The following is a 27,656-nucleotide window of genomic DNA, read 5'->3' on the forward strand; positions in this document are numbered from 1 at the left end:
GACCAAGTCACAATCTCTTCTCCCTTCTCCCCTCGGGATTTTGGGAACTCATATACACACACCTAGTATGATTTTTCAAGTCACTGGGTCTGGGACTTGAACTATGATCGGCCATGTGGGAGTCCAGTGCCTTAACACCACCCCAACTGCTGGCTCCTAAAAGGAAATTTAAGTCACCTAAACTGTTATATATAAAAAAACATAATTAATAGTCACTTTGTATACATGTCATTTTAATTTTTAAATGTAATGCAACTTTATTAGGTCAAATAGGGAAAAGTCTATGTAAAATTAAAGGAGTTGATGAACACCTAGTTTTTAAAAATTATGATTAATTATAACTTCTAAAGTTGAAAAAAAAAAGGAACCAAGAAGAGATTTGGATAGTTACTTTAATGACATAATTTGACTTAAGACAGTGTCTATTGACTTGCTACTAAAAAGAATGAGGAAATAATGGGACCAACAGTTAATGTAATGGCTATGTCACTGGACTCCCATGTAGTCGGTCGTGGTTCGAGTCCCAGATCCGGAGGCTTAAACTCACGCTGGGCGCGTGTGCATGCGTGCCCAAGATCCCGAGAAAATGGAGGCAAAGGGATTGCGGTGTGGCCATCCCCCCTGGGAGGTGATTTCTTGCTTCCTATCTCTTTGTTTCTCTCTGGCGAGTGCACACACACCCTACAGCAAAAAAAACTCTCCAAAAAAAAAGAGGAAATAAGCATTTAACAATTTTCTACCTCTCCTCTTCAGACTTCTAATTAGTTTCATTATGTTACTTGGATAATGTAAAGATTTCTGATATTTACATCCTGTTCTGAAATGTAATAGCTGGCTTGCTAGTCTTAATTTTATACTTGATGAATTCATTACTTATCTTTTTGTCTTTGTCAGAGTCTATGCATTCCTGGACTCTATTCTGAGTCATCTTGGCCCTCCAGGTTTTTCAAGAAGGGCTTACTATGATGGTATTCTCTGACTGCCTCCCTACTTCCACATGGAGAGCAACCAGAATGAAGAGAAAACTCTGGAATCAGGCTTCCTTTCCCTGCTCCATTGTATTGAATGCTCCTGGGAAGACGTGTGAAGCCAAATAGGGAATTTCTATTGTCTTTTCTGCTCAGAAGCCTATGGATCTGGTTTTTATATTTTTTTAAGGATTATTTTAATTTTATTTATTCATCATTTATTTTAATTTGACCAGAGAGAGAGAGAGAGAACAAGAACGAGTCATCAGGTCCTGGACTTGAACTGTGGTTGGCCATGAGGGAGTGTCCAGTGCCTTAACCACCATGCCACCTGCTGGCTCCCAGTGGATCCTGCCTTTAACCATGAAGTTCAGCCCTTACACAGGTTATGTCTTAGTGGGTCATATTTTCTTGGTACTGGTACGTCATTATAGCTGGCAGATGAAAACTTTTTTTTAAGAATTATTTTTATTTAACTTTTAATTAATTAATTAAAATTTGATCAGAGAGAGAGAGAGAGAAAGTGAGAAATCAAGCTGCCAGGTCCAGGACTCGAACCACAGTTATTAACATGGGAATCCAGCACCCTTAACCACCATGCCACCTGCCAGCCCTGATAAAACTTTTTATAAAGGAAGTCAATTCCTCTCATTTTCTCTCGGAATCCCTTTCTGCTCCATTTGTTCTGGTGTTCTCAACAAATACCCATTGTGCTTATGCTGGATCTCCATTGTCTGCCTCTGTATCCATCATGGCCTCTAAAAACCGGTTTGCCATCCTTGCCTTTTTCAGTGTCATTTTATTAGGTCACTGGAAAAGTCAAGACGCATTTTTGCATAGAAAAACACATCATGACTTTCCTGATGACCCAATATAGGAAATTTTCTAGCCATTCTCCCATACCTGTTTTCATATTTTTATTTATGTTGTTTCTCGTGTAACTTTATTTTTGTATCTTTTTTTCCTCTTCTGTTGTTCCTCCTAACTTTTGCAGTTGTCTTCTCATCTCATGCTGTTGTCTTACAATCATTTCTTTTTACCTCAAGCCCTGGTTTTAAGCCCCCTTTCCCCTCCACATCATGACTGTAAATTCCTTGGGAGCATGGCGTCCACCTGATGGAACTTCCCCTGGAAATATCTTCGTTAGATTGTTCATATGACTCTTGCTTTACACTTCCTTCTCTACCCTCGGACTTCCTTCCTCCCTCCAGTGCAGTCTTCCCCCTCGTTTTACGCTTGTGCTCTGAATGTATCAAGAGCTGGCTGTGAATAATCGCAGTGGAGAATGAGCTTGGGCAGTTTCCACCAGTTTGTTGCCTTCAACATTCCATCATAAAATGTCTTGTTTCCTTTACCCACATCTCTCTTTGGATTTGGTGTATGAGTAGCTGGCATGGCTAAGAAAAGAGCTTCTTAAATAACTGCCTCCTGGGACCAGCCGATGGTGTAACGGTTACGTCGCTGGTCTCCCATGTAGTCGACTGCAGTTTGAGTCTGGCGGGACCCAGCAGCTTAAAATTCACACCAGGCACATGTGCACGCATGCCCAAAATCCCGAGAGGAGTACAGAGGAGAAGGGATTGTGGTGTGGCCATCCTCCCTGGGAGGTGGTTTCTTACTTTCTCTCTGTCTCTGTTTGTCTCTTCGTCTCTTTAGTGAGCACACACAGCCTGTAACAAAAGCCTCTCTCTAAAAGACAAAACTGGCTCGGCATGTAACCACCCAGATCGCTGCCTCTCCTCCCTGTACGTCGCTCCATCTCTGGTCGCTCTCCTTGGTGACACGCAGGCATAACAATATGGCTTCTCCGTCAGCTCTGTCTCCATCCACAGTCCTGCAGGGACACTGCTGATGTTTTTCAGGGGCAGTCCATGGTCCTGATCTAGTCTCTGGAATCAAAGAACTGTCAAATCAACCTTTGAGGGCTGCCACACTTACTCTTGGGGAAATCGAGACACCACTCAGCGCCCGAGGAAGTATCTGTCAGCGCTCAGCCTTCCCTTCTTGTTCTGGAGCAGATTTTATGGTCTTTGGCAGGTGTGTTTCATAATTTATAGCTGGGGACTGTGGCCATTTCATTGTTCACTGAAGACACAGTGTTCCCTTTCTTGCGTTCTCTTTGTCCGTTTATTGTTGGATTTCAAAGAATGAGAATGGAATTTTTAAAAATGCCTTTATTTTCATCTTTAACAGAAAGTCCTAATTATTATGTTCCGAAAAGAGGAAAGCTTTATGTAGGCTTTTAAGCAAATATTTTTAAATTACCATTTGCCAAGTTTTTTTTTTTTTTAAACAAGTTAAATCATCATCTAGGAGTTCTCTACATAATCAAAACGAATGGTGACTTTTAACTTAACTACTGGAGTAATTTTTGGTCATGTAACAGAGGGGTTAAAAAATTGCCAACTCACAAGACATTTTCTATGACAGACATTTGACTTTTTCTCACTATGAATGGCAAGACCACTTGTAAACCCATTGCTCGGGATGGATGGCTTCCGTAATCCTATGTCTGAAGCCAGAGTGCCATTATTTTGTCCGCATTGTTGTTGTTTTGTTTTTCATTGCCAGGAAGTACACACGTTCAAGGGAGCAGCGGCTGGCGTAATGGCTATGTCACTGGACTCCCATATAGTCAACCACAGTTTGAGTCTCGGACCAGTGGCTCAAACTCATGCCGGGCATGTGTGCATGCATGCCCAAGATCCAGAGAGGAGAATGGAGGAGAAAGGGCCCTATAGTAAAAACCTTTCCAAAAATAAATAACGATAAAAAAAAAAAAAAAGGGCATGGTTTGGGAAAGGGGGGGGGGGAGCAGCGGCTGGCGTAATGGCTATGTCACTGGACTCCCATATAGTCAACCACAGTTTGAGTCTCGGACCAGTGGCTCAAACTCATGCCGGGCATGTGTGCATGCATGCCCAAGATCCAGAGAGGAGAATGGAGGAGAAAGGGCCCTATAGTAAAAACCTTTCCAAAAATAAATAACGATAAAAAAAAAAAAAAAGTGCATGTGTTCGAGACAGAGAGGGAGAGGAAGAATGCACCCCACCCAGGCGGGGCATGGTAAAGTCACGATACTTCCTGCTTTGTCTCTCCATCCTGTTGGGATTCAGGGCATGTGGACATGTGCACCCAGCACAGTCTTCAAGGCACTGGGACCGGGGCCAGATTTTGAACTGCAGTTGGCTATGTGCCTATGAGGTTGGCCCCGAAGTGCCATCTTTTTTTTTAAGCGAGAAATCACCCCCCAGGGGGGATGGTCACGCCGCAATCCCTTCTCCTCCATTCTCCTCTCGGGATCTTGGGCACACACGCACACGCGCCCGGCGTGAGTTTTAAGCCACCGGGTCCGGGACACGAACCGCGGTCGACTACGTGGGAGTCCAGCGACATAGCCATTACGCCAACTGCTGGTTCCCGAAGTGCCATCTTTGATGTTCACAGTTCACACAAAGGGAGGATGACATACCCAATGCATTCATTTTCTTTCACAAAGCAGCAACCTCATGCTCAAGCTTCTCCTATGGCTTCCTTCAGAGACATCCGGTAGATTCCTCAGGAAGAACTCAGGGGAACAAAATACCCAGGATTGCTGCATCTTCGTGAGCATTTGTGGCCTTGGAACTGAAAGGTCGTTTTGGCAGGACATAGAATCCTTGGCTCCCATTTTCTTTCCTTCAATGTTTAAAATATGTTGCTTCATTGGTTCTCAAGTGCTATTGAAGTAGTACTTTTTTTTTTTTTTTTAATTTTTACCATTGGGCATTTGTGCTCCATGGAGAGAGAAAAAGAGAGGGAAAGTGAGAAATTACCCCTCCCTCCTAGGGAGGATGGCCATGCCACAATCCCTTCTCCTTCATTCTTGTCTCAGGATTTGGGGCACACATGCACATGCTCCCAGCGTGAGCTTCAAGCTATCAGATCTGGGACTCAAATCATTATTGGCCATGCGGGAGTCCAGCGTCTTAACCACCATACCACCTGCTGGCCCCAAAGTAGTATTTTCAGGAATTCTGCAACCAGTATGATTTTCTCTCCCTAACAAGTGACTTGCTTAGTTGTACAAATTCATTTTTATCTCTACAAGTCAGTATTTAAGTAGAATATGTTTTTTTCTATAATTTATTTTATTATTATTGTTATTATTTTTAAGTTTGCTATAGGGTACATGCACTCACCAGAGAGAGACAGGCAGAGAGAGAGAGAGAGAAAGTGAGAAAGTAAGCCACCAGGGCTGGGACTCAAACCATGGTCGGCCATGTGGGAGTCCAGGACCTTAACCACCACTCTATCTGCTGGCCCAAGAATATGTCTCAGTAACTCTCTGAGTCAGTTTTCTCAGGTATATGGATGGATTGCCCTTTCAATAAGGCGATTTTAGTTTTTATACTTTTTTTCTGTTATATTGCTTTGGTGGTTTTCTTACCTTTGGACTCTGTATTTTGGGATTTTCTTTCTCTTTCATATATATCATTTTCACTTGCATCTGTTTTATTCCCAGTAGATTATTTTCATTTTCCTCCTTTCTTTTATTTCTTGCATTATACTCCTTCTGTTTCTTGGGTCATTCTTGGGTTCCGCCTAGTTTAGTCTACATTCTGAAACTTTTAGTTTGGGTTTTCTAGTTTTCCCCCCGAATTCTGTCAGTTGTACTTTCACATTCCCCTGTTACTTATTAATCTCATTTCTTAGGTTTTCAATTTCTAATCTACTTCTATAATTTTCTTAGTTTCTTTTAGCTCACTTGTAAAAGTAAGCTATTTTTCATCTGTTTCAGGGCTAAATTTTCATTGTGTCGGAATGTTACCAAGTTTTCATTAAACAATATCTTCAGGGCTCTTTGATGTCCCTATTTAAATGAAATAGATTTGCTTTCTGTACTTTTAAGAAAGGCAAGTGCAAGGAGATGGGAGTATTACAGAGCATTTATCTTATTTTCACTGACGAGGGCTCTTCCTTTGGTGTTAAAAAGTTTTCAGTAAGCTGTCCACAGTTCTGAGATTTGGATCCTCCCATATCCAAACATTCTCTTTCCATTATGCCTTGTGTTGCTTCTCAAACTGAGTTATAGTCCGACAACTTTTGTTGGGTGCTTCTGAAGGCCTTAGGAATGTGAGTTGCTCTAGTCTTCCCTGGTCGTCTTCTTGTTTTTGTTTGTTTGTTTTTGTCATAAGGCGTGTGCAAAAACCAGAGAGAGACAGTGAGAGGGAAAGTGAGAAATCACCCCCCAGGGGAGATGGCCACGCCACAATCCCTTCTCCTCTATTCTCCTCCTGGGATTTTTGGGTATGTATGCACATGCGTCTGGCATGATTTTCAAGCCGACAGTTCTGGAACTCAAACCATCGTCAGCCAGGAGAGAGTTCAGCCCCTTAACCACAACGCCACCTGCTGGCTCCCTCTCTGGTCTTCTTTAGACCTCTTAGAGGGTCTCCATGATCCTTCTTGTACTCAGCCATACGCTGGAACCTGCAGTCTTCTCTGTTCCACTGAGTGGGCTTGGTTTTACTTGCTGAGGGTTCCCTAACATAGTATGTATTGCTGACTCCTGTGCCCCATGGCTCTTGACCCTGTCTCTTCTCTTTTGGACATCTCTGCCTAGCTACTCAATTTATAGGTTTGCACAATAGCTGCTATCTTGTGTCTGCCCCACCCACTGATATCACTTCTGGTAAAGTTATCAGTATTTTCCTTTCCCTTGGCAAGCTTAATTGTTCTTCTTCTTTTTTTTTTTTTCCTCTTTAAAGAGCGATTGGGGGGGATGAAGTGATGTACGCTGCCATCAGGATCTTGCTCCACTGGAAGGAACTATTGTTGATCATACATTTTTAGAGACCATGGTATTCATCTTCCACAGCTTCAACTCCCACTTCCAGGTGGATGGTCCCCACAATAATAATTTTAGTGTGGACCTCTCCTGATCTATAATTACTTATTAATATCTTCAGTCAACTCTAAAGCACCGTCCTCTTCTATAACACTTTTTTGAGCATGCATGCACATGCACCCGGCATGAGTTTTAAGCTGCTGGGTCTGGGATTCGAACTGCCGTTGACAACATGGGAGTTCAGTGATATAACCATTATGCCATTTGCTGGTCCCTTTATTTATTGCTTAACTGTCAACTCTAAATCTCCACCTTCATCTATAGTGCCTTCATGGGTCCCAGGTAGACTTAGATGCCTCCTTAAATTTTCTAGACTCTCAGACTACATGAATTTTGGACATTAGCCTGTTTCCTCTCCCCTTTGATCAACTTGGGAAGATGCTTCCCTGATGTTGAGATGAATGGCATTCCATCCATCTGCTTCTCAGGACAGAGATCTTGGCTATCCCTCTTTTTCTCTCGGCGCATGAATTCAGTTACCAAATATGTCAGTCACATTTCCTAACAGTTCTTCCTCCCAAAGGACTCATTAGCTTTCACTGGTTTTATTCCAATCTCCACCTAACAAGGTCTCTCAAAATCTACTTCATCTTCCTCTGCTACATCATCCATGCTGCAGCCAGAATTATTACTATATATCCCAAACCCTGCCTTTTACCAAACACCTTCCTTTATGGGCTGAAGGACTGGAGGAATAAATCCAAATAACTAAAGTCCTTCACAATCTGGCTGCAACCTGTATTTTCTAGCTTGCTTTTCACCACTTCCTCAGTGCACGCCGTTGTCAAACCACATCAGATAGATAAACTCTTACAGACTGGAGCCTTTGTATTCTCTTTTGTCCCTACCTAGAACAGCCTTGTCTCATTGCCACACAGTTTTCATTCATTTCTTTTTTTTTTTTTAAGAGATTTTTGCTATAGGGTGCATGCACTTGCCAAAGTGACAGAGAGATAGAAAGCGAGAAATCACACCACAGGGGGATGGCCACGCTGCAATCCCTTCTCCCCCATTCTCCTCTAGGGACTTTGGGCATGCATGCACATGCACCTGGCATGAATTTTAAGCTGCTGGGTCTGGGATTCGAACTGCAGTTGACGACATGGGAGTTCAGTGATATAACCATTATGCCATCTGCTGGTCCCTTTATTCATTGCTTAACTGTCAACTCTAAATCTCCACCTTCTTCTATAGTGCCTTCATGGGTCCCAGGTAGACTTAGATGCTTCTGTAAATTTTCACATAGTTCTATACATGGGGGTACTTTTATGGGACTTTTTTTACATGACTGGAAGCATTATTTCATCTGGATGGCTCATTACAGGTAGATTCACTGAAGAATAAGTTCCTGGTTGTCTTTGAATCCCGGTGCCTGAAATGGTCAATATGGCAGCATATCTATGGATTTAATGCCTGTGAGACATATTCAGTTTAGAAGAAACTTTTTTAAGTCTCTTTATTTCATCTAGCAAGTGTTTTCCAAGCACTAAGAAGGATACAAGAATGTGCAGAAATGGCCTTTCACTTCTGGAAGCCAGAAAGTAGTCAAGGTGTACTAAGGCATATCCAGGTTGTGTGTGTGTGAGAGAGAGAGAGACAGAGAGAGACAGAGACAGAGATTAAAAATAAGTGGCACAAATAGAAGTACACTAAAACCTGAATGCAATGGACATCTTCTGAATGGGTGAGAATATAAGATCAAATTGCACATTGAGTCTAAAAAGACACTGCTATTCAAGTAGAAGACTGGCTACCTGCACAGTAATCACTAATAAGAAATTCGTAATTAATAATACCACATCGCTTTTAGAAAGAGTAAACGGTAGGTTTTTGAATAATCCTTGAGAACCAGAATATTTTTTATTCACAGAAAGGATACCTGAACAAAGAGTTAATGCATTTAGATCAAAGACCTCACATTAAGACCAAACAATTCTACAGAATAATGATTAATAGAAAGGATCTTTATGCGGAGATCAGATATTTTCCGGGCCCACCAAACACTAATTATGAAGATAAGTATTTTTAAAATATCTTAGAGGAGCCCATCCAAATATCTTAGAAGAACCCTGAGACTGGAACTTCTTACAGGCATTTTCACTCCAAGCAAAATCAGTAAGTTGAAACTGTTTTGTCAATAAGATACAATGGGGATCTTCAAACAGTTCATGTAAAATGGGTACTATGAAAAAAACTATGCATGGATTTCAAAATTTTTGTACCAAAATAAACTCAAACTTTACTTCTACTTTTCCATGAACTTTCTGAAGTACCCCCCATACTGTGTGCGTGTGTGTGTGTGTGGGTGTGTGTGTGTGTGTGTTTCATGTACTTGTATACAGGTATGTGTTTTACAACAGAAAAAAAGGAAAGAGGTTGTTTGCCAATTACTGTAGTGTAAATATTCACATCATCACTGATTTCAAGGTATGAACCTTGATGTCACTGAGCAACAGCTGGGAAGAGATTATAATTGGTTCTCAAAAGTCAGTATGAACTGGTTCCAACACACTATTGTTTTCATGAGTCCTAATTAATAAATCTATGAAAAACTGAAACATTCCATATTTGGAAATGCACATGTCCTATATGCATGTTGAATTAATCTTTGTAAAATTTTTTATTTATAGAGATATTTTTATTTTATAATAGCATATGTTTCAATTCTTGAAATATATTCTATACTGGTAGGTATAGGTAACAGAACACAGAAGGTGAAGAAGTCAGAAATGATTACAAGTATTAGAAAGACAGTGGTATGGGACAAGCAGATGGCGTAATGGTTATGTCACTGAACTTCCACAGAGTTGACTAGGGTTCAAGTCCTGGACCCAGTGGCCTAAACTCATGCCAGGTGCATGTGTGTGCATGCTCAGATTCCTGAGAGGAGAGTAGAGGAGAAAGCATGGCGGCATGGCCATTTCCCCGGGAGGGGACTTCTCATTTTCTGTCTTTCTGTCTCTCCAACGACTGCACACATGCTAAATCTCTCTTAAAAAAAAAAAAAAAAAAAAAGAATGAGGGAAGGAGACTGGATTTAGTCAAAGGGTAAGGGCCCAAAACAGAAGGGTATGTGGGGCGCAGAAATTCACCATTTGGGGAATGCTCTTTATGAGTCAATGCTCCTTTCTCATAACTTGGAAAGCCGTGTACAAAGTGAAGGTTCCTTTTTGCTTGGTCCAGCTGTAAGAAACCAAGGCAAACTAATGAGCCGTTGAATGGACAAGGCTCAAAAACGCCATGAATAGAGTTAGTGTCGGGGGAAGAGGACTATTCCAGCTTCAGGTCGAGAGGCCTGGCTCGGTGAAGAATGGAAATTCTGGCGTGGCTCCGCAACCTCTCTGTGTCCAGGGCTCATGGCCAATTTCAATGTGGAAGAGCCTGATCCAGAACCACAGAATGGATGGCTGCCCCCAAGTGAGCCAGCCCATGGCAGAGGGACCAGCATGGCAAGACGCTTCCAGGAAAGGTGGCAATTCGGTGGTGGCGTCTCTGCCAAAACAAAGCAACTCTGCGATGAGAGGAAACTTCAGCTCACAGGAGGAAAGCCAAACCTCGTAGGAAACCCCAACGGCGATGCAACAGGTTGTAAGCCTGCCTGGCCTGAGTCTGCACACTGGCTGGCTGGGGGGCTGGCTCTGCCTTTCTGTGCAGTTGTGTCCCCCCCACCCTCCAGGTAGGGGCTTCCTGCAGACATGGTCTTGGCTGGGAGCAGAGGGTGTCTCCATTGAGCTGGGGTTGACCTCTGGGCGTATGAAAGCTTGCTCTCACTGCTCTGCTGAATGGTTGCCTAGGAAACTGATGTGCCCAGCTCTAGCATAAAAGACAGGGATGGGCCCAGCAGGTGGTGTAATGGGGTTATATCTCTGGACTCCCATGTAATCAATCACGGTTTGAATCCTGGACCTGGAGGCTTGAAACTCACGCCGGGAACATGTGCGTGCATGCCCAGAATCATGAGAGAAAAATAGAGAAGGAATTGCAGTGTGGCCATCCCCTCTGGGGGTGATTTCTTGCTTTTTGTCTCTCTGTAACTCTCTAATGAGCATAGTTACCCTATAGCAAAAATCTCTCAAAAAAGAAAGAAAGATGGGGTGTGTACAGTCCTTTATAGTAAAAGAGGGTCATTTGAACCCAGGCTTGAACCCTGGCTCCATTGTTAGGCAAGTTACTTAATCCGTATGAGCCTCTTTTGTCCGACCTTCAGGAACGGAGATAACATCTATTTCCAGGGTTGTAGGATGAGATGAGAGGAGCTGCCACTGGGTTTGGCACTGACCCCAGGACTCAGCGCCATGAACGAGTATCAGTCACTGCCCTTTCTTACTTCCCAGGGTGATTTCTGATGCTGAGATCGGCTCTCTACCCCAGGATGATACACGCCCACGGCAGAGACTGGAGTTTACAGGACGCGGTAACAGAACTGATAAGAGCCTAATTACCTGTTTCAGAATCGTGCTAAAAATCTTGGCCTGTAGATGTTAGGATGTAACAAGCCTGGAGGGATGAGGATAAAGGACTGGAGCCAGCAGGTGGGATGGTAGTTAAGGGGCTGGGCTCCCACATAACCAACTGCAGTTCAGGTCCCAGACCCGGCGGCTTGATTTCTCACATTCCCTCTCTCTCTCTGGTCAAAATTTTAAATGATGATAATAAATAAAATTAAACAAATAACTTTTTTTAAAAAAAGGACAAAGGACCAGACTAAAGTGACATTGGTTCAAACAAGACATGTAAGTGGCTCTGTAAGCAACAGGAACTATGGAAGATTCCGAGCAAGCAGGTGACTTGATGAACATAGTGACGGGAACACTATGGAATATTAAGATTCTCTGGAGAGGGACTAGCAGTTGGCGTAATGGCTATGTCACTGAACTCCCACCTAGTCGACCGCAGTTCTAGTCCTGGACCCAGTGGCTTAAACTCATGCCGGACGCATGTGCGAGTGTGCCCAAGATCCCGAGAGGAGAATGGAGGAGAAGGGATTGCAGTGTGGCCATCCCCCCTGGGGAGTGATTTCTAGCTTTCTGTCTCTCTCTCTCTGTCTTTCTGGCAAGCACACAGGCCCTACAGCAAAAAAATCTCTCCAAAATAAAAATAATTAAAAAAAGAAGAAGGAGAAGGAACTATGAATTGAGAATGGCCCTTACCTTTGACCAGTCTCCTGGAGCCAGATGTGGAGGACAGTCCGTTCTGGCACAGGATTTATGAGACGATGCCTTGGGTCCTTGGCACAACTCATCAGAGAGGTTCAAAAGGCTGCCATCCGTCAACAGCTGCCGACAGGTGACCCTTCGATTCTGCGTCCCCCCGCCGCACGTCCTGGAACACTAAGGTCAGAGGAGGTGAGGCGTGGACTTAGCTTTGTGTCGGTGCAACACGAGGCTCCTGAGAGTCAAAAGCATGGCGGGCCGTGTGCACCCAGCCTGCCCTACCTGCTGCCATTCTTCAATGTGCCAGCCAGGAGGACAGTCGAACTGATTGCACGCTTGCAAGGCATGGGGTTTTTCCTCCCTGCATTCCTCAGGAGGGGCAGGGGACTCCCCCGGGTGCAGGCAGTACACCTCGCGGGTCTGGATTCCAATGCCGCAGGTAGCTGAGCAGGGCCCCCAAGAGCCTACGTGCCACCTGAACGAAGACACAAGTGGGTAAAGTCACCTTTCTAGCGGACCACATGCCAGTCAGTGGGAGAACAGCTTCAACTTCTCTGGACTTCCAGACTTCACGCCATCACAGCTTCTCCACCAATATATGCAATTAAAATACACACACGCAGGATTTCTGTTTGTTTTAGAGAGAGAAATTTTTGCAATAGGGTGCATGCGCTCACCAGAGAGACAGAAAGTGAGAAATCAACCCCGAGCGGGGATGGCCATGCTGGAATCCCTTCTCCTCTATTCTCCTCTTGAGACCTTGGGCACGCACGCATGTGTGCCCGGCGTGATTTTCAAGCTGCCAAGTTCTGGACTTGAACCATGGTCAAATATGTGAGATCCAGCAACGTAACCATTATGCCATCTGCTGGTCCCAAGACATAAAGTACTTAAAGGCAAGGAATGCAGGACCGTGTTCAAAGATCTCACCTGCTTGGGAAGCTCCAGAGTAAAAAGCAGTAGATCGATTCCCAGCCTTTCCTAACATCATATATAAAAAATAAAATCGTGATTTCATTCTGAATAGCGTCCCAAGGCAATGATGATTTATGAAAGTGTCGAAGAAATTTCAAATGCTTAAAAGCACACCTCAGGAAATCTTTAGGGCACTAAATAAATAATATGATTCATTTCCAACAAGCTCTTGGAAAAATCAGGTTTTCTCATGAAACATCTGTAAAAATGAAAAACCAGGCAGCTGCTTTCAATACATATGTATTTCCAAGTTGTCTTCAAGGAGGAGTCTTCTAATTTACACACCCACGAAAGCACAGAAGAATCCTGAGTTTCCAACATCCGTAACAATGCTGAAGACCAGCATTTTAAGAAGTCTTTGCCCACATAATGGGTGAAAAATGATATATTCTAGTTGTTTCAATTTAGTAATATTTCATTATTAATACACATGAATGCTTGACTAGCTACTGTAGAAACACATCAAGGAAAACTAATTTTAAAATGTTTAAAATATGCAGAAAAGGATGTTGAATCCAGAGTAGTTTGTAATAGCAAAAAAAAAGTAAATTTTACAAAATGGAAAGAGCCTGTCTACATGTTTAATAATAAAGGGCAAATAAATATCTGTCTAATCAGGGACCAGTAGGTGGTGTGGTGGTTAAAGGTGCTGGACTCCCACATGGTCAACTGTGGTTCAAATCCTGGACCTGGCGACTTGCTTTCTCACTTTCTCTCTTTCACTCTGTTCCTCTCTGGTCAAATTTAAAAATAAACAAATAATATAAATAAAACAATTATTTTAAAAATGTGTCTACTCATATAACACAATGCTAATAGCCATTAAAATACTAAAGTAGTGTAGTTATTGACATAAAATAAATTCACTGTGTGTGTGTGTATAAAATAAAGACGGGGTCTTGCTCTATTCAATCCTTCTGCTTCAGCCTTTCAAGCAGCTGAAACTACAGGCATGTACCACCAAGCCCACCTTTTAGGAAGGGCTGAGAATTGAACCCAGGCCTCCCACATGGCCTCAGCCTGGAAGCAGCAGTTTCTTATCAGTGCATGCAAATGCAGCTGGGCTCATTCATGATGGATTTTTACTAGACAAGAAAAGCGAGTCATAAAATAGCTTAAAAGATTTTTGATTTTTGCCATAGGTTTTTGCATGCACCAGAGAGACAGACAGAAAGTGAGAAATCACCCCCCACCCCCCGAGGAACAGTCATGCTATAATCCCCTCTCCCTCTACACATGCGCATGTGCCTGGCATATTCCAAGTTGCCAGGTCTGGGATTCGAACTGCGCTCAACCACGTAGGAGTCCAGTGCCTTAACCCTATGCCACCTGCTGGCCCGAATAATAGCATTTTTTATTTTCTTTTTTTTGGAGAGTTTTTTTGTTTGTTTGTTTGTGTTTGTTTTTTGCTATAGGTGCGTGCACTCGCCAGACAGACATAGAGAGACAGAGACAGAAAGTGAGAAATCACCCCCCAGGGGGGGATGGCCACGCTGCAATCCCTTCTCCTCCATTTTCCTCTCGGGATCTTGGGCACACAGTCACACGCGCCTGGCATGAGTTTAATCCACAGGGTCCGGGACTCGAACCGCGGTCGACTACATGGGAGTCCAGCGACATAGCCATTATGCTAACTGCTGGTCCCCGGTAACATTTTTTTGAATTCTTCCTGTTTTCTTCCTTCCTGATTTTTATTATAATAAGCATTCATTATTGGTTTAAAAAAATCTCTGAAAAGAATTAGTGTTTATCTAAAGATAATTTTCATCTTTTCTCATTTCTAGTTTGCATTGAAAACATGTTTAACTTGTATAAATAAGGGGAAGATAAAAAGTAAAAATAAATAATGAGGCTGGGCCTATCTCCTAAATCTAAAATCACTGTCAACTTAAGTGAATCCTAAAGAAGTTAGTCAAGAGATTAAAAGGATACCATGTATGTGTTATGGATGGAATGAACTTTGTATGTAGCTAGCAACCTTATCCTCCAGTCTTAAGTTTTTGGAGACAGGCACCTTGGGGTAATTAAGATTAGATGGAGCCATGAGGGTAGGGCCTCCTGATGAGAGATTAGTGCTGATATAATAAGAAACAACAAGAGATGTGGCTCTCTCTACCACGTGAGGATGCAGCAAGACGCTGGCTATCTGAAAACCAAAGAGTCCTCACCAGAAACTGGACCCCGGTGGACTTTGTGGACTTTCTAGCCTTTAGAACCGTGGGAAAATAAAGCTCTGTTGTTTAACCCACCCCGTGTATGGTCTTGTCTTAAGGCAGCCTGACCTAGAACAGTTGTTCCCTAACTACAGAGGTATTAAAGTAGACAATCCCTCAGTATTGAGAACTTCAATCATCTAAGTGACCCATGGGTCAAAGAAGAAATCACAGTGGAATTAGATGGTATTTTAAAGTGCACATTAATCAAATGCCAACATTTCTGAGATACAACAAAAACCGTGATTAGAAGGCTATCGATAACCTTAAATGCATATATTAAAAAGCAAAAAATGATGACAATAATAATAATCTAAGTATTTTCAAGAGGTAAAAAAAAAATAGGACAAAACAAAGAAAAATTAAGATCTGAACAGAAATGAATGAACAAGAAAACAAAATGAAATGCGGGTTCTTCAAAAGCCAACACTGATGTATCATTTGTAAAATAGGAAGAAAAAAGAGAAGAGGCACAGATTACCAAGACCCAGAATTTAAAGGAAGAATCTCAAAGGCATTAAAAATAATAGTAATAGGTGCTGGCAGGTGGCATGGCAGTTAAGGTGCTAGATTCCCACTTGACAGACCACGGTTTGAGTCCTGGACCTGGCCATTCGCTTTCTCATTTTTTCTCTCTCTCTTGTCTCTCTCTCTGGTAAAATTAAGAAATAATAATAATAAATAAAAGTAAATAAATAATTCTTTGAAAAAATAGCAATATAATAGGTATAAAATAAAAATATGTCAATAAATTTGGAAATTTACATGAACTGAAAAAATTACTACAAAAACTAACTTATCAAAAAACACACACAAATGGTTAGAAATCTGAATAGTACTGTACCTATTAAATTAAATTTATGATTTAAAATATTTTAAAAAATTAAAAAAACACCCTTCAATGTTAGAGGGCATCTTTGGTGAAATTCTAATCAACATTTAAGGATAAATAATTCCAACCTCACATAAACTCTTCAGGAAATAGAAGATGGAAAACTTCCCAACTCACTTAGGCCAATGTCTCTAATAAACACAGATGCTCCAAATCCTATGCAAAGTTATTAACAAGTGCAAAGAATATTACATTGTAACCAAGCTGGCTTATTCCAGGAAGGCAAAACTGGTTTAACCTTGGAAAATCAATCAGTGGGCATGACACTGACAAAATGTAGGAGAAAAATCGTAATTTCAATAGAGGCAGAAAAACACTAAATTTCAACAGATATTTTCATGACTGAAACATCCTTAATCTGAATAAGAGGAACCAAAAAAGCAAGTGAGAGGACTGGAGAGGGCAGACTCATGCAAGATACCCAAGTCTTCCAGGTATTTTTTATCATTTTTTGTTGCTAGCTTAGGTTTTCAATTTCCTATTCAATCATTTTCATTTTTGCCACAGGGCAGATAAGCTCTGCAGAGACAGACAGAGGGAATGGGACAAAGCATTTCTCAGTGGAGCACGGTCACACCACAATCCTCTCTTCATTTCTCCATCCTACTGGGACTTGGGGCATGAAAGCACATACACGCTGTGTTTCTCAAGCTCCTGGGGCCAGGATTGAACTGCAGTTGGCCACGTGGGATCCAGTTCACCTTAGTCACCAGGTCAGGGGGCTGGTCCTAATTGCGCATATTTTCAACAAATTTAGTTCACATTCTGTACCTAATAATCCACTATCTGATTTTGTTATTTCCCCCACCGATTCTCTCATTGTTTCTTTATGAGTTTTTAAATTTTGCTTATGAGCTCATGTACCCGTCTTTGTGGGAATTTTAAGCTGTGAGCAGAAGACAATTTCCTCCACAAAGGATTTGCACTACTTCTGTCAAGACCAATGTGAATGAATATTTTTGGATCATACAGTTAGACTGAATATAAATCCCACTTTCATTGGAAGGGCAACTTGTGGTTTTTAGATTCTTAGAGAAACCTTTTTGATTTCTTTCACTCAAAGAGCAAAGTCAGATAGTTTCTTTGCAATCTCTCTTTATGGGGTAGCATTTTTTTTTTCCAGTTTGCCCTTTCACTCAGGTAGACCTTGGCCGTGTATGGGGATCACCACTCTCTTCCGTACCTTCTGCAGGTCCAAGGATCTGTCTGTTTGCAAAAACCATTAAAGTCACAGAGTCTAGGTTACTAGGATTGGCAACGATCCGCACAGAGGCAGTAACTTCTTTTCAATTCTCTTTTTTTTTTTAAACATTCAATCACTATACATCATTTGGCTTGTAAAGAGAATTTTCCCAACATGAAATCCTTCCCAGCCCAGCCCAGTTGAGAGCACTATACATGTTATCATCAACAGGTAATAAACCATTCTAGATTTATTCTTCGGCTTGTTTTGGGGCTTCTGAGGATTTCTCTTACTTTCTTACAAGCTGAGTTCTGCATTCCAAGTTATGTTTTACATATTTTTCTTTTATTCTTTTTTCTGGAGAGGTTTTTGCTATAGGGTGCGTGCACTCGCCAGAAAGACAGAGAGAGTCAGAGAGACAGAAAGTGAAAAATCATCCCCGGGGTGTGTGTGCGGCGGTGTCCACACCGCAATCCCTTCTCCTCCATTCTCCTTTTGGGATTTTGGGCATAAATGCAGGCAGATGCGCATGGCATGAGTTTTAAGTTGCTGGGTCTGGGACTTGAACCACGGTCGACTATGTGAGTCCAGCGACGTAACTAGTAAGCCATCTGCTAGTCTCCAGGTCTAGTGGCTTTTAAGATTTTTTCTTGTCCTCCCAATTTGCTGCTGTGTTAGGAGATTTATTTTCACTTATTTCTACTGATTGTGGGGATGGATACTTTCCCTTAAGTTTTGGTAAACAGTTCGTTTCATATCTTGCCTCTCTGATATTACCGTTATATTTCTTTTTCTCCTTTCCTTTCCCCAAATCTTCAACTTCTTGTGCTTTAATTCATTTGACTTCCTTAGCACTATCTTCAAGTCACCTAGTCTTTAGCTGTCTTTCATTCCATTTTCTTTTTTCATTTCTATGTTTTCTCATTGGTTCTTTTAAACCCATCTATTCTTATGATTTTTCTTTTCTTTCTTTCTCTTCATTTGCCAGATAGCATATGTGCTCACTGGAGAGAGAGACAGAGAGAGAGGGAGAGATAAAGAGCAAAAACGCCACCTCCCACCCCTGCATGGCACACGATAATGCCTGAATGCCTTCTCTTCCATTTTTCCCTCCTTTCAGAACTTTGGGCATGCGTGCCTGGCATGTTTTTCAAACTGCCATATCCAGGACTCAAACTGTGCAACTGCCCATGTGGGATTCAGCCTTTTTAGCCACCAGACCACCACCTGGCCCTCTTATAACTTCTCATTATTTCTATTTCAGCTCTTCTAATTATTTCTATGGCTATTTCTATGGATATTACTTATTAATCAATTACTCCAAAGATTCTAATAACAGTTTAAAGTCCTTTTTGGATTGTTCTTAGAGTATTTTAATTTCATCTGAAGTGGATTCCTCTATATTCATTCATAGCAGATTTCTCCACGTGTTCTGCAATTTCACTGGGCAGGCTTGATTTGAAGGGAGGGAGGATTCCCTCTCCCCATCTCCCTTTATCCTTTTCTCTCTTAATTCTTCCTGAGTATAGTTTTGCTGGCCTCTGTCTAGCCCTGTAGGATCTCTGGCCCAGAACCAGTCCTGATATGGACCATGCGGCAGAGAAGCATGACAAGGACAATGACGAGCCAATTATGGTGCCAACAGGTAGGGCGGGGCTGTGTCTGGTCACAGGGCTCTGTGTCTCTCTGCATTCCCCAGGAGAGCAGCCTCACAAAAGGAGTTCAGGCTGTCACCAGCAGCTTCTCTTCTGCTTATTTCCGGAAGAAGCAGTGAGCCTGGGTCCCTTCTATGAATCAAAAAGACGTTCAGCCCCTAATTCCCATAGGAGCTGAACTTTCCCTCACCCCGACTCCTTGGGGGTGTTAAGTCCCCAGGTCCTGTTCCACGCACTGTTTCACAATGCCCAGCTAGTTGTTTCCTTGTCATTTTAATGCCCCTCTCCCCCTTTTTTGGAGAGTTTTTTTTGCTATAGGGCGTGTGCGCTCGCCAGAGAGAGACAGAGAGAGAGACAGAAAGCGAGAAATCACCCCCCAGGGAGGATGGCCATGCCACAATCCCTTCTCCTCCATTCTCCTCTCGGGATCTTGGGCACACACGCACATGTGACCGGTGTGAGTTTAAGCCACCGGGTCTGGGACTCGAACCACGGTCGGCTACGTGGGAGTCCAGAGACATAGCCATTACACTAACTGCTGGTCCTTTAATCTCCCCTTTTTATACAATGTCTACCTGTATTTGGAGCAGAATGTGAAGTTACAACACTATCTTATTGAGAAGTCTATAAATAAGTTAGACTACAAAGGAGTCTCTCTAAATTCCAGTAGTTTGGGATGTGAGAGAAATCATCAATTATATATATTTATAATCATATATATATATGAATTATCAACTATATATAGATACACACGTGTGTGCATGCATAGGTCATACAAATTTCGATGACAATCAGATTACATGGCTAACTAATTAGAAAGCTTCTGTTTCACTAGTGCAACCATTCAGCTTAAATATGTTACAGTATATGGAATGACTTCAGGTTGGTCATCTTTGTAGAATGTGAACAGCTAGAAGAATCAGTCAGTCACAAGGGCCTGGAGAGGGAACCAAGAGTGGACTTCAAGAGTTGATGGAAAGCTGGAATTGACGTACGAGTTTACGTTGGTGCAAAATGTTTTGGAAATGACAGCCATTTATTTTTTGACCATCTGAGTTTCATGAGCTTTTTGAAGGCCTTCTGTTTTTAGTCAAGAAACAGTGAATGATTTCTTATCAACAATGAACTTATGTCTATGTATGTATCTGTGTGTGTGTGTGTGTGTGTGTGTGTTTCCTTCAAATTCAAGAAACAGGGAGCACACTGGTATAGACACACAGCGCTCTGGCCTCATGCTTTCCCACTTCTCCCTTGGATCTTGCTCGAGAAGAAGGCCCTCCTGAAACTGATGGGACCCTTACGTAACCCTGCATGTTTCTACATGTTGCTGGCTCTCTTCTGGAAAAGGCAAACTCCCTGAATAGCGGACACTCAGCAGTTATAGGCTAGACCACGGGGAGTGAGTCTGTAAGAGCAAATAAACACCCGCCACCCCACCTCGGAGCGTCCAGGCTAATACATCAAATACATTTGCCTGTGGGTAAATAAAGACCCACTGGCTGTCCCACTGAATCTCAGTAGTAAGTTTCACCCTGGGGTGATATTTTACTGCTATTGCCCTTGGAGTCAGTAAATATTTGTATGGAAAATATTATGCAACACCCTGTTCCTGTTATTCCGACACCACTGGTTTCGAGAACCTAAAACATTTTTGTAAACTTACCTTTATTTTGGCATTGAACCTCTGTCTCTGTTGGTTTTTTTCCAGTATAACTTTCAACCTTTGAAAAGTTTATTAAGTTTGCAACTCTGAAATCAGGAATATTTCTTTTGCATAAAAACAGACTTTTAATTTTGCACACTGGCCAAGACATGGTGTCTGCTCTCTTATTCCTAGCATGGAAGCTCTGTGGGCAAGAAATTGCTGAGAAACAGAATGTTCAAGAACTCTTGCTGAAGCACAGGAAAATGGGAAGTTAAGAGGAGGCCGTTCGAGTGGACCCTAATCCAGTGTGCCTAGTGTCCTTATGACAATGGGAAAGTTGGACACACAGACACATAGAAGCAAAATGATCTGCAAGTACAAGTAGAATACCTGTCATAAACCAAGCCAGAGGCCACGGCTAGGAAATAGGAGTGGAACAGATTCTCCCTCACAGCACTTGGAAGGAACCCACTCTGCTGACACCTCGATTTGGACTTCTAGTCTCCAGAACAGTGAGGCTCTGGCAAAGACGGGGAATGACTGAAAATAGGCTCTGAATTTTTGGCAGCTAATTCTTATCACAAAGGAGTGGTCAAAATAAAAAAGGTAAAAGAGCGAGGAAGGAAAAGGCTGAGTACTTGACTCGCAAAGGTCTTGGATGAGAAATGAGTGGGGCTGAGGTATAGTTGCCTGAGGCCAGCAATGCCCGGGGACAGAGAAACGAAGGGGAACCTCCTTCCTGATAAAATGTCCCAACATCTCACAAGGATTGAAGCAAGGAAGCAGATTAACATTTTATCTTTGGTAATTCATGATAGAGTATGTGCATGAGATGGTGAGGAGGCACCCGCCATGGGGCTCACTCATGCCATGATCCCCTTCATCCAGTTCTGTACCTGCCAGAATCCTGGGCACATGAGTGCACCCAGCATGTTTTCAGACCAGCTGGGCCAGGGACTTGAACTGCAGTCAGCATGTGGCGTCTAGGGCCACAGACCAGTATGCTACTGACTGTACTACGGAGGCCAGGCCACATTTACTTTTTTTATTTTTACTTTTTATTTTGCTATAGGGCATGTGACCTCACTGGAGAGAGAGAGAGAGAAAGAGAGAGAGTATCCCCAAGGGGGAATGGCCATGCTGCAATCTCCTCTCCAATCTCCTATCGGAATTTTGGGCACACACGCGCACACACACACTCAATGTGTTTCCAAGCTACTGGGTCTGGGACTCGAACCACAGAGTTAGCCAGGTAGGATCCAGCTGCCTTAATTGCCACGTACCAGCTGGCCTCACCACATTAAATTTTAAAGTCAACCTTTCAGAACAAAGAGATGAAAAAGAAATCATCTTTGCCCATTGTTGGGGGCTTATAACAGCACACCCCTTAAAGGGAGATCCAAGCCACGGCAGTGGGAACGGCAGGAACATATCAGTGTGAGTTCTAGTAACACACAGATCACTCAGTCATTCAGACAGCACAGACTGTGCACCCACTGTGTGCCAGTAGGTACTCAGATCCCGCTCTGATGGGGTCTCAGGGGAAGAAGCGCCTTGAGGAGACAGAGAGGGGAAGGAGCAAACCCGCTGACCTCATGGTTTTGCCAGCAGCAGGCCAGTATAGTTCATTCGTGTTTGATACAAACAAAAGTCAGGCTAAAGAGGATTCCCGCTGCACACGGCTGCATCTGAGACCTAGACACCCACCCAGCTGGAGCATAACATGAGCAAGGACGAGACAGCGCTGAGGCTTCGCGGATCTACCTCGGGTAAGCCTGAGTCGACGCACAGGTGGGCTGCTCTGCTGGGGAGGATGCTACCATCCACACATAGACTATCCCAGGACACACGACAGCACACACCTGGGCGGGCAGGGTTCCGTGTTACAGGCTTGGCTCATCGCTGGAGGACGGTGGACGATATCACACAAGCTGTCGTTGACCGTCTGCTGGGTCTGGATGTGCAAGCACACTGCTATGGCTTCTTGATGGCCTGGAGGTTGAGCAGAGACAAATGTACAAATGATGTAGAATTTATTATGGAAAAAAAATCAAACAGGGTGTTGGGTTTCCTCATTCTTAGGTCACCGACTTCATGGGGCTGTGGGCTCTACTTCAGGGCTTGGGGAACAAACAGTTTTGCATTATCTGTAAAGTCTTCCAGTCTGACAGTCCCTTCATTCACCTTAACTTGGGGGCTGTGGGCTCTACTTCAGGGCTTGGGGAACAAACAGTTTTGCATTATCTGTAAAGTCTTCCAGTCTTTGACAGTCCCTTCATTCACCTTCTTAACTTGTTCCCCAAACCTAGTCAACTGGAAATATTCAGAGGCATCCAACTGCCCTTCCTCCCCCAGACACACCCACATTCCAAGTGTGTGCAGAGCTAGAAGTTTTTCCAGATGAATCATGTAGGTGGTTCCTTCAAACATAGACAATAGCTCCCATCAGAAGAATTTCCATCTCATGTGCTAAATAGCATCTTCTCTATATCATTGCACGGGTAGGTCTGAGGCAGAGCTCTTTTGAAAACTGGCCTCATGGCTTGAGTTCCTGTTCACAGTTACTGCAGCTCGTAACATGTCTACTGTGAGCAAAAACCACTGTAATGTCTCCCATTGAGACGGTGTTCAAAGTGCTTTCAAATGAATTATTTGAGGCGTAATGATTTTGTCAAAAGACTGATATCATGATCTCCATCTTGTTAATTTAATAATAAGGAGGGCTGGCCCTGTAGCACAATGATTAAGCCCTGTCTATAGGGAGCTGGATCCCACATGGTTGACCATGGTTTGAATCTCAGACTGGTGGCTTGAAAAGCATGTCGGGTGTACAGGTGTGTGTGCTCTACATCCGGATGAGATTGAGAAATAGAGGAGAGACTGCAGCAAGACCACGTCCCACTGGGGGAACTTTCTCTCTCTGTTCTTTCTGTTGAGCACACACCCTTCCCCCCCACCCCCCGCAATGAAAAAAATATGAAGGAAACTGAGGTGTAAAGAGAAGTTAAGAAAGCAAAAAAGCAATAGATTCAAAACTAAAATTGAATTCCCTCCTAAGGCAGAAGCCTTTCTTCTGTACCCCAGGAATTCCAGAAAGCAATATAATCACCCAGTTTCTGAAGTGACTACTGCTTGTCCACATATGAACTTTCACAAGCATATTTCTCCTTTGAGGCCGGACAGGACTGTCTGACCCCAAAGCCCATGCTCTCAACCATGGTTCTTTGTTGAGACCAAAAAAGAATCACTGAGAAATCAGAACTAAACTATAAATCGAACTGTTCATGGAAAAAAAAGAAATAAAAACTCACAGCAATTGACTACGCTATTTGAAATATGCAAATGGATTTCATTTCATGCAAGAATGTGTGCTCCATTGTGTTACAAGACTGTGGTTTGTTTTCCAAATGCCATGTTTCAACTCAACCATTGTATAGCATTTTACAGAATGCAGTATTGGCCAACGATACTTGTAAATGATATATTTGTGATGTTCAGTTCTTTCCAATCAATTTTCTCCTGCTGTCTTTGGTTGTAATTTTATGTTCCTTGCCATGGCAGGACTCAGTCCTAAGTCTGCTGCATATTCCATGAGCTTTTAAGTAAATACTGGCTAACCTGAGATACCCAGAGACATCGCTACGACTTAATAACTCTGGCTCTTATTTGCAAATATTCAAACTTCCTTAGTGACCTTATAAGGATATAAATGCCCACTTTCTAGGAGGTTTTATTCATTTCCTAATCTGAGAAAAATCCAGTGATATTTTAGTTTATCATAAAAATACTTTAAAAAATATATTCACAGATTATTTTGGTTAAGTTTTCTGGAGATTGAACGGGTGGGCCTTAAAGCATCATTTTAATCTTTTTGAATAAAATTTTACAACACTTGTGACAAATCTGCCTTTCTGTCTAAAGCAGGTTTACTGAAAATAATGTAAAAGCTTATAGGCTTAGAGCCAGCAGGTGGCATGGGGGTTAAAGTGCTGGACTTCCACGTGTTCGACCATGGTTCAAGTCCTGGACCCAGTGGCTTGAAACACACTGGGAACATGTGTGTGTGTGTGTGCCCAAAATACCAAAAGGAGAATGGAGAAGGGACAGCTGTGAGGCCATCCCCCCAGGGGGTGATTTCTCACTTTCTGTCTCTCTAGCGAGCACATCAGCCCTAAAGCAAAAGTCTCTCTCTCTCTCAAAAAAAAAAATTAATTAATAATTTTAAAAAATTAAAAATATAAAAGGTTTACAGGTCAGTACTTTGACCTGGTGGTTAAGGGAGCTGGATTCCTTTTGTAGCCTAAGGCAATCTCCTTCCACTCACATTTTATTTTTGCAATGTTAAAACTAGTTAAAGTCTTCATCAATAAAAAAGTTGATAATTAAATATAAAAACACAGTCTCTAGGGGGAGAAACTGAGCCAATAAAACGAGTGACTACTTCACTTTTAATTGATAAAGGTTAGTCTGAGTGGGGTGTCTGTCCCTTGCAAATCTGAGATTTGACAAGGTCAACATGTCAAATCACACACACACACACACACACACACACACACACACACACACACAGAGGCATACATGCGTTAAAAATAAGGAAATGAAGAAAACAGCAGTCGGAGTTCGAACACGGTGGTGCAGCAGCAGCACAATGCTCTACAATGCTGGAAGCCATATGGACAGTCAGGGTTCGGTTCCCGGCTTAACCTGTACCTGCTGGTGTGCACACTTGTGCTTGTGATACCGGCTGGCTGGGAAGCCTGTGGGGAGGACTGTGGTCTCTCTATGCCTCTTTTTCTTTGTCTGTCTCTCTCATGAAATAAGTAAGTAAATAAACTTTTTTAAAAAGGTCATCATCACAGATCCAGCAGGTGGCACAGTGGTTAAGGAGCTTCACTCCCACATGGCTGACTACAGTTTGAATCCCGAACCTTGTGGCTAGAACATCATACTGGGTGTGTGTGCGTGCATGCCCAAAATCCTGAGAGGAAAATGAGAAGGGATATGGCATGGCCATTCCTCCTGGAGATGGGGGGAGTGACTTCTCACTTTCCCTCTCACTGTTTCTCTTCAGCAAATGCATGTGCCCTATGGCAAAAATCTGAAGAGATTAAAAAAAAAAGTCATGATGAACTAACTCAATTCTCTGTAGACAAGGTCTCATTTAAAAAAAAAAATAGAAGAAATGAAAATCTATAGCTGAGTCTTTAAGGTGCCATCTAGTATTTAGTGCATCGTGTTATAAAATAAATATGAAAAAATAATTTGCATAAGAAAATTCTTTTAATAATCCAATACATTGAAAAAATAATTTGCATAAGAAAATTCTTTTGATTTAATAATCCAATACACAGACTTTTGTCTTAGCAATAGGTGCAATATTTTCTTTAAGCATCCTTAGAATAGTAACAGAATCGAATTCCGTATTAATCTGTAAAGAAAACTGTGGCAAGTTCCGAAAGTCATGAATTGTGCAGATAATGTTCTCTGACTGTAATAAAGCCCCAACTGTAAACTGAATAATAAAATAATTGAATCCCCCCAAATCTAACCATCAGCATTTCTTTTGTTGTTGTCGTCTTTTTTTTTTTTTTTTTGAGAGAGATTTTTGCTACTGGATGCGTGTACTCACTGGACAGACAGACAGAGACAGAGAGACAGAAAGTGATAAATCACTGCCCAGGGGGGGCTGGTCATACTTCAATCCCTTCTCCTCCATTCTCCTCTAGGGACCTTGGGCACACATGCACCTGGTGAGTTTTAAGCTGCCAGGTCCGAGACTTGAACCGCGGTCAACTACATGGGAGTCCAGCAACATAAACATTACACCATCTGCTGGTCTCACTGTCAGCAATTTTTAAAAGTCGTAGGTCAAAGAGTAAATAGATTACATGCTATCTGTGGCAAAAAAAAAAGGGAGAAGAGGGAAGCTTAAAGCAACTTGAGCCAGATGGCAACTCTAGATAGTAAATTTTAGTATCATTGTGAAATTAGTTACTGCTTTTCCAAGCAAATCTAAATTATAGAATTTGCTTTAAAAAAATGAAGAATTTGGGACCAGCAGTTAGTGTAATGGCTATGTTGCTGAACTCCCATGTAGCTGACCGCAGTTCGAGTCCCGGACCCGGGGGCTTAAACTCACGCCGGGTGCACGTGCATTCCATGCCCAGGATCCCAAGAGGAGAATGAAGGAGAAGGGACTGTGGTGTGGTCAACCCCTCTGAGGGGTGATTTCTCGCTTTCTCTCTTTCTGTCCATCTTTGTCTTTTTGGTGAGTACACGCACCCTATAGCAAAAACCTCTCCAAAAAAAATGAAGAATTTGAGCCTAGCGATTAGTAGGTAGCACATGGCTGGGTGTTGCTGAGGCTGGCTGAGGCCACATGGGAGGCCATTCTCAGCCTACTCTAAAAGTCCCAGCTACTTGAGGAAGCTGAGGCAGGAGGATTGTGAAACAGTAAGACCCTGTTTAGAACCTGGACTGAATACAGCAATAAGCAGGGGAGAAATCTGCAAATGATATTAAAGACAGAGGTATGATGCTCCTCTTCAGTCCTGCTCCCACAAAGGAAAACAAAACAAAACAAAACAACTATATTTAGACATTGGGAGAACTGGCTCTTCTAAATGTTTGAAAAAAATTACTTATTATTTTTGAGAGATTTTGCTATACAGTACATGTGCTCACCAGAGAGACAGAAAAAGTGAGAAGTCACCTCCTGAGGGTTGATGGCTATGCCACAGCCCCTTCTTCTCCATTCTCCTCTTGAGATTTTGGGCATGCCCACACACATACCCAGAATGAGTTTCAAGCCACCAGGTTCAGAACTCGAACCATGGTCAACCATATGGGAGTCCAGCACCTTAACTACTATGTCACCTGTTGGCCCCTAATTACTATTTTTTAAAGTTTGCTATAGGGCACATGTGCTCACTAGAAAGAGACAGAGAGAGACAGACAGAGAGAGAAGGAAAGTGAGAAAGTAAGCCACCAGGTCTGGGACTTGAACCATGGTCACCCACATGGGAGTCCAGCGATATAGCCATTACTCCAACTGCTGGACCCTCAACATACCTTTTTTTTAA

At 42.5% G+C, this 27,656-nt stretch overlaps 1 protein-coding gene across 6 annotated transcripts in view; it reads right to left on the reverse strand.

The window, feature by feature from the left end:
• ADAMTSL3 (ADAMTS like 3) overlaps window positions 1-27,656 on the reverse strand; it is a 266,629-nt gene that overhangs the window by 47,171 nt on the left and 191,802 nt on the right. For all 6 annotated transcript variants that reach the window (XM_027769071.1, XM_027769070.1, XM_027769075.1 and 3 more), the window contains exons 16-18: window positions 22,437-22,566; window positions 12,294-12,486; window positions 12,009-12,188 (exon numbers count right to left, since the gene is read on the reverse strand). In XM_027769071.1, the coding sequence (XP_027624872.1) occupies window positions 12,009-12,188; window positions 12,294-12,486; window positions 22,437-22,566 (503 nt within the window). The remainder of the gene's footprint in view (window positions 1-12,008; window positions 12,189-12,293; window positions 12,487-22,436; window positions 22,567-27,656) is intronic.

Source organism: Tupaia chinensis, unplaced genomic scaffold, assembly GCF_000334495.1.
Source record: "Tupaia chinensis unplaced genomic scaffold, TupChi_1.0 Scaffold000078_1, whole genome shotgun sequence".
In the NCBI taxonomy this organism is placed as follows: Eukaryota; Metazoa; Chordata; class Mammalia; order Scandentia; family Tupaiidae; genus Tupaia; species Tupaia belangeri.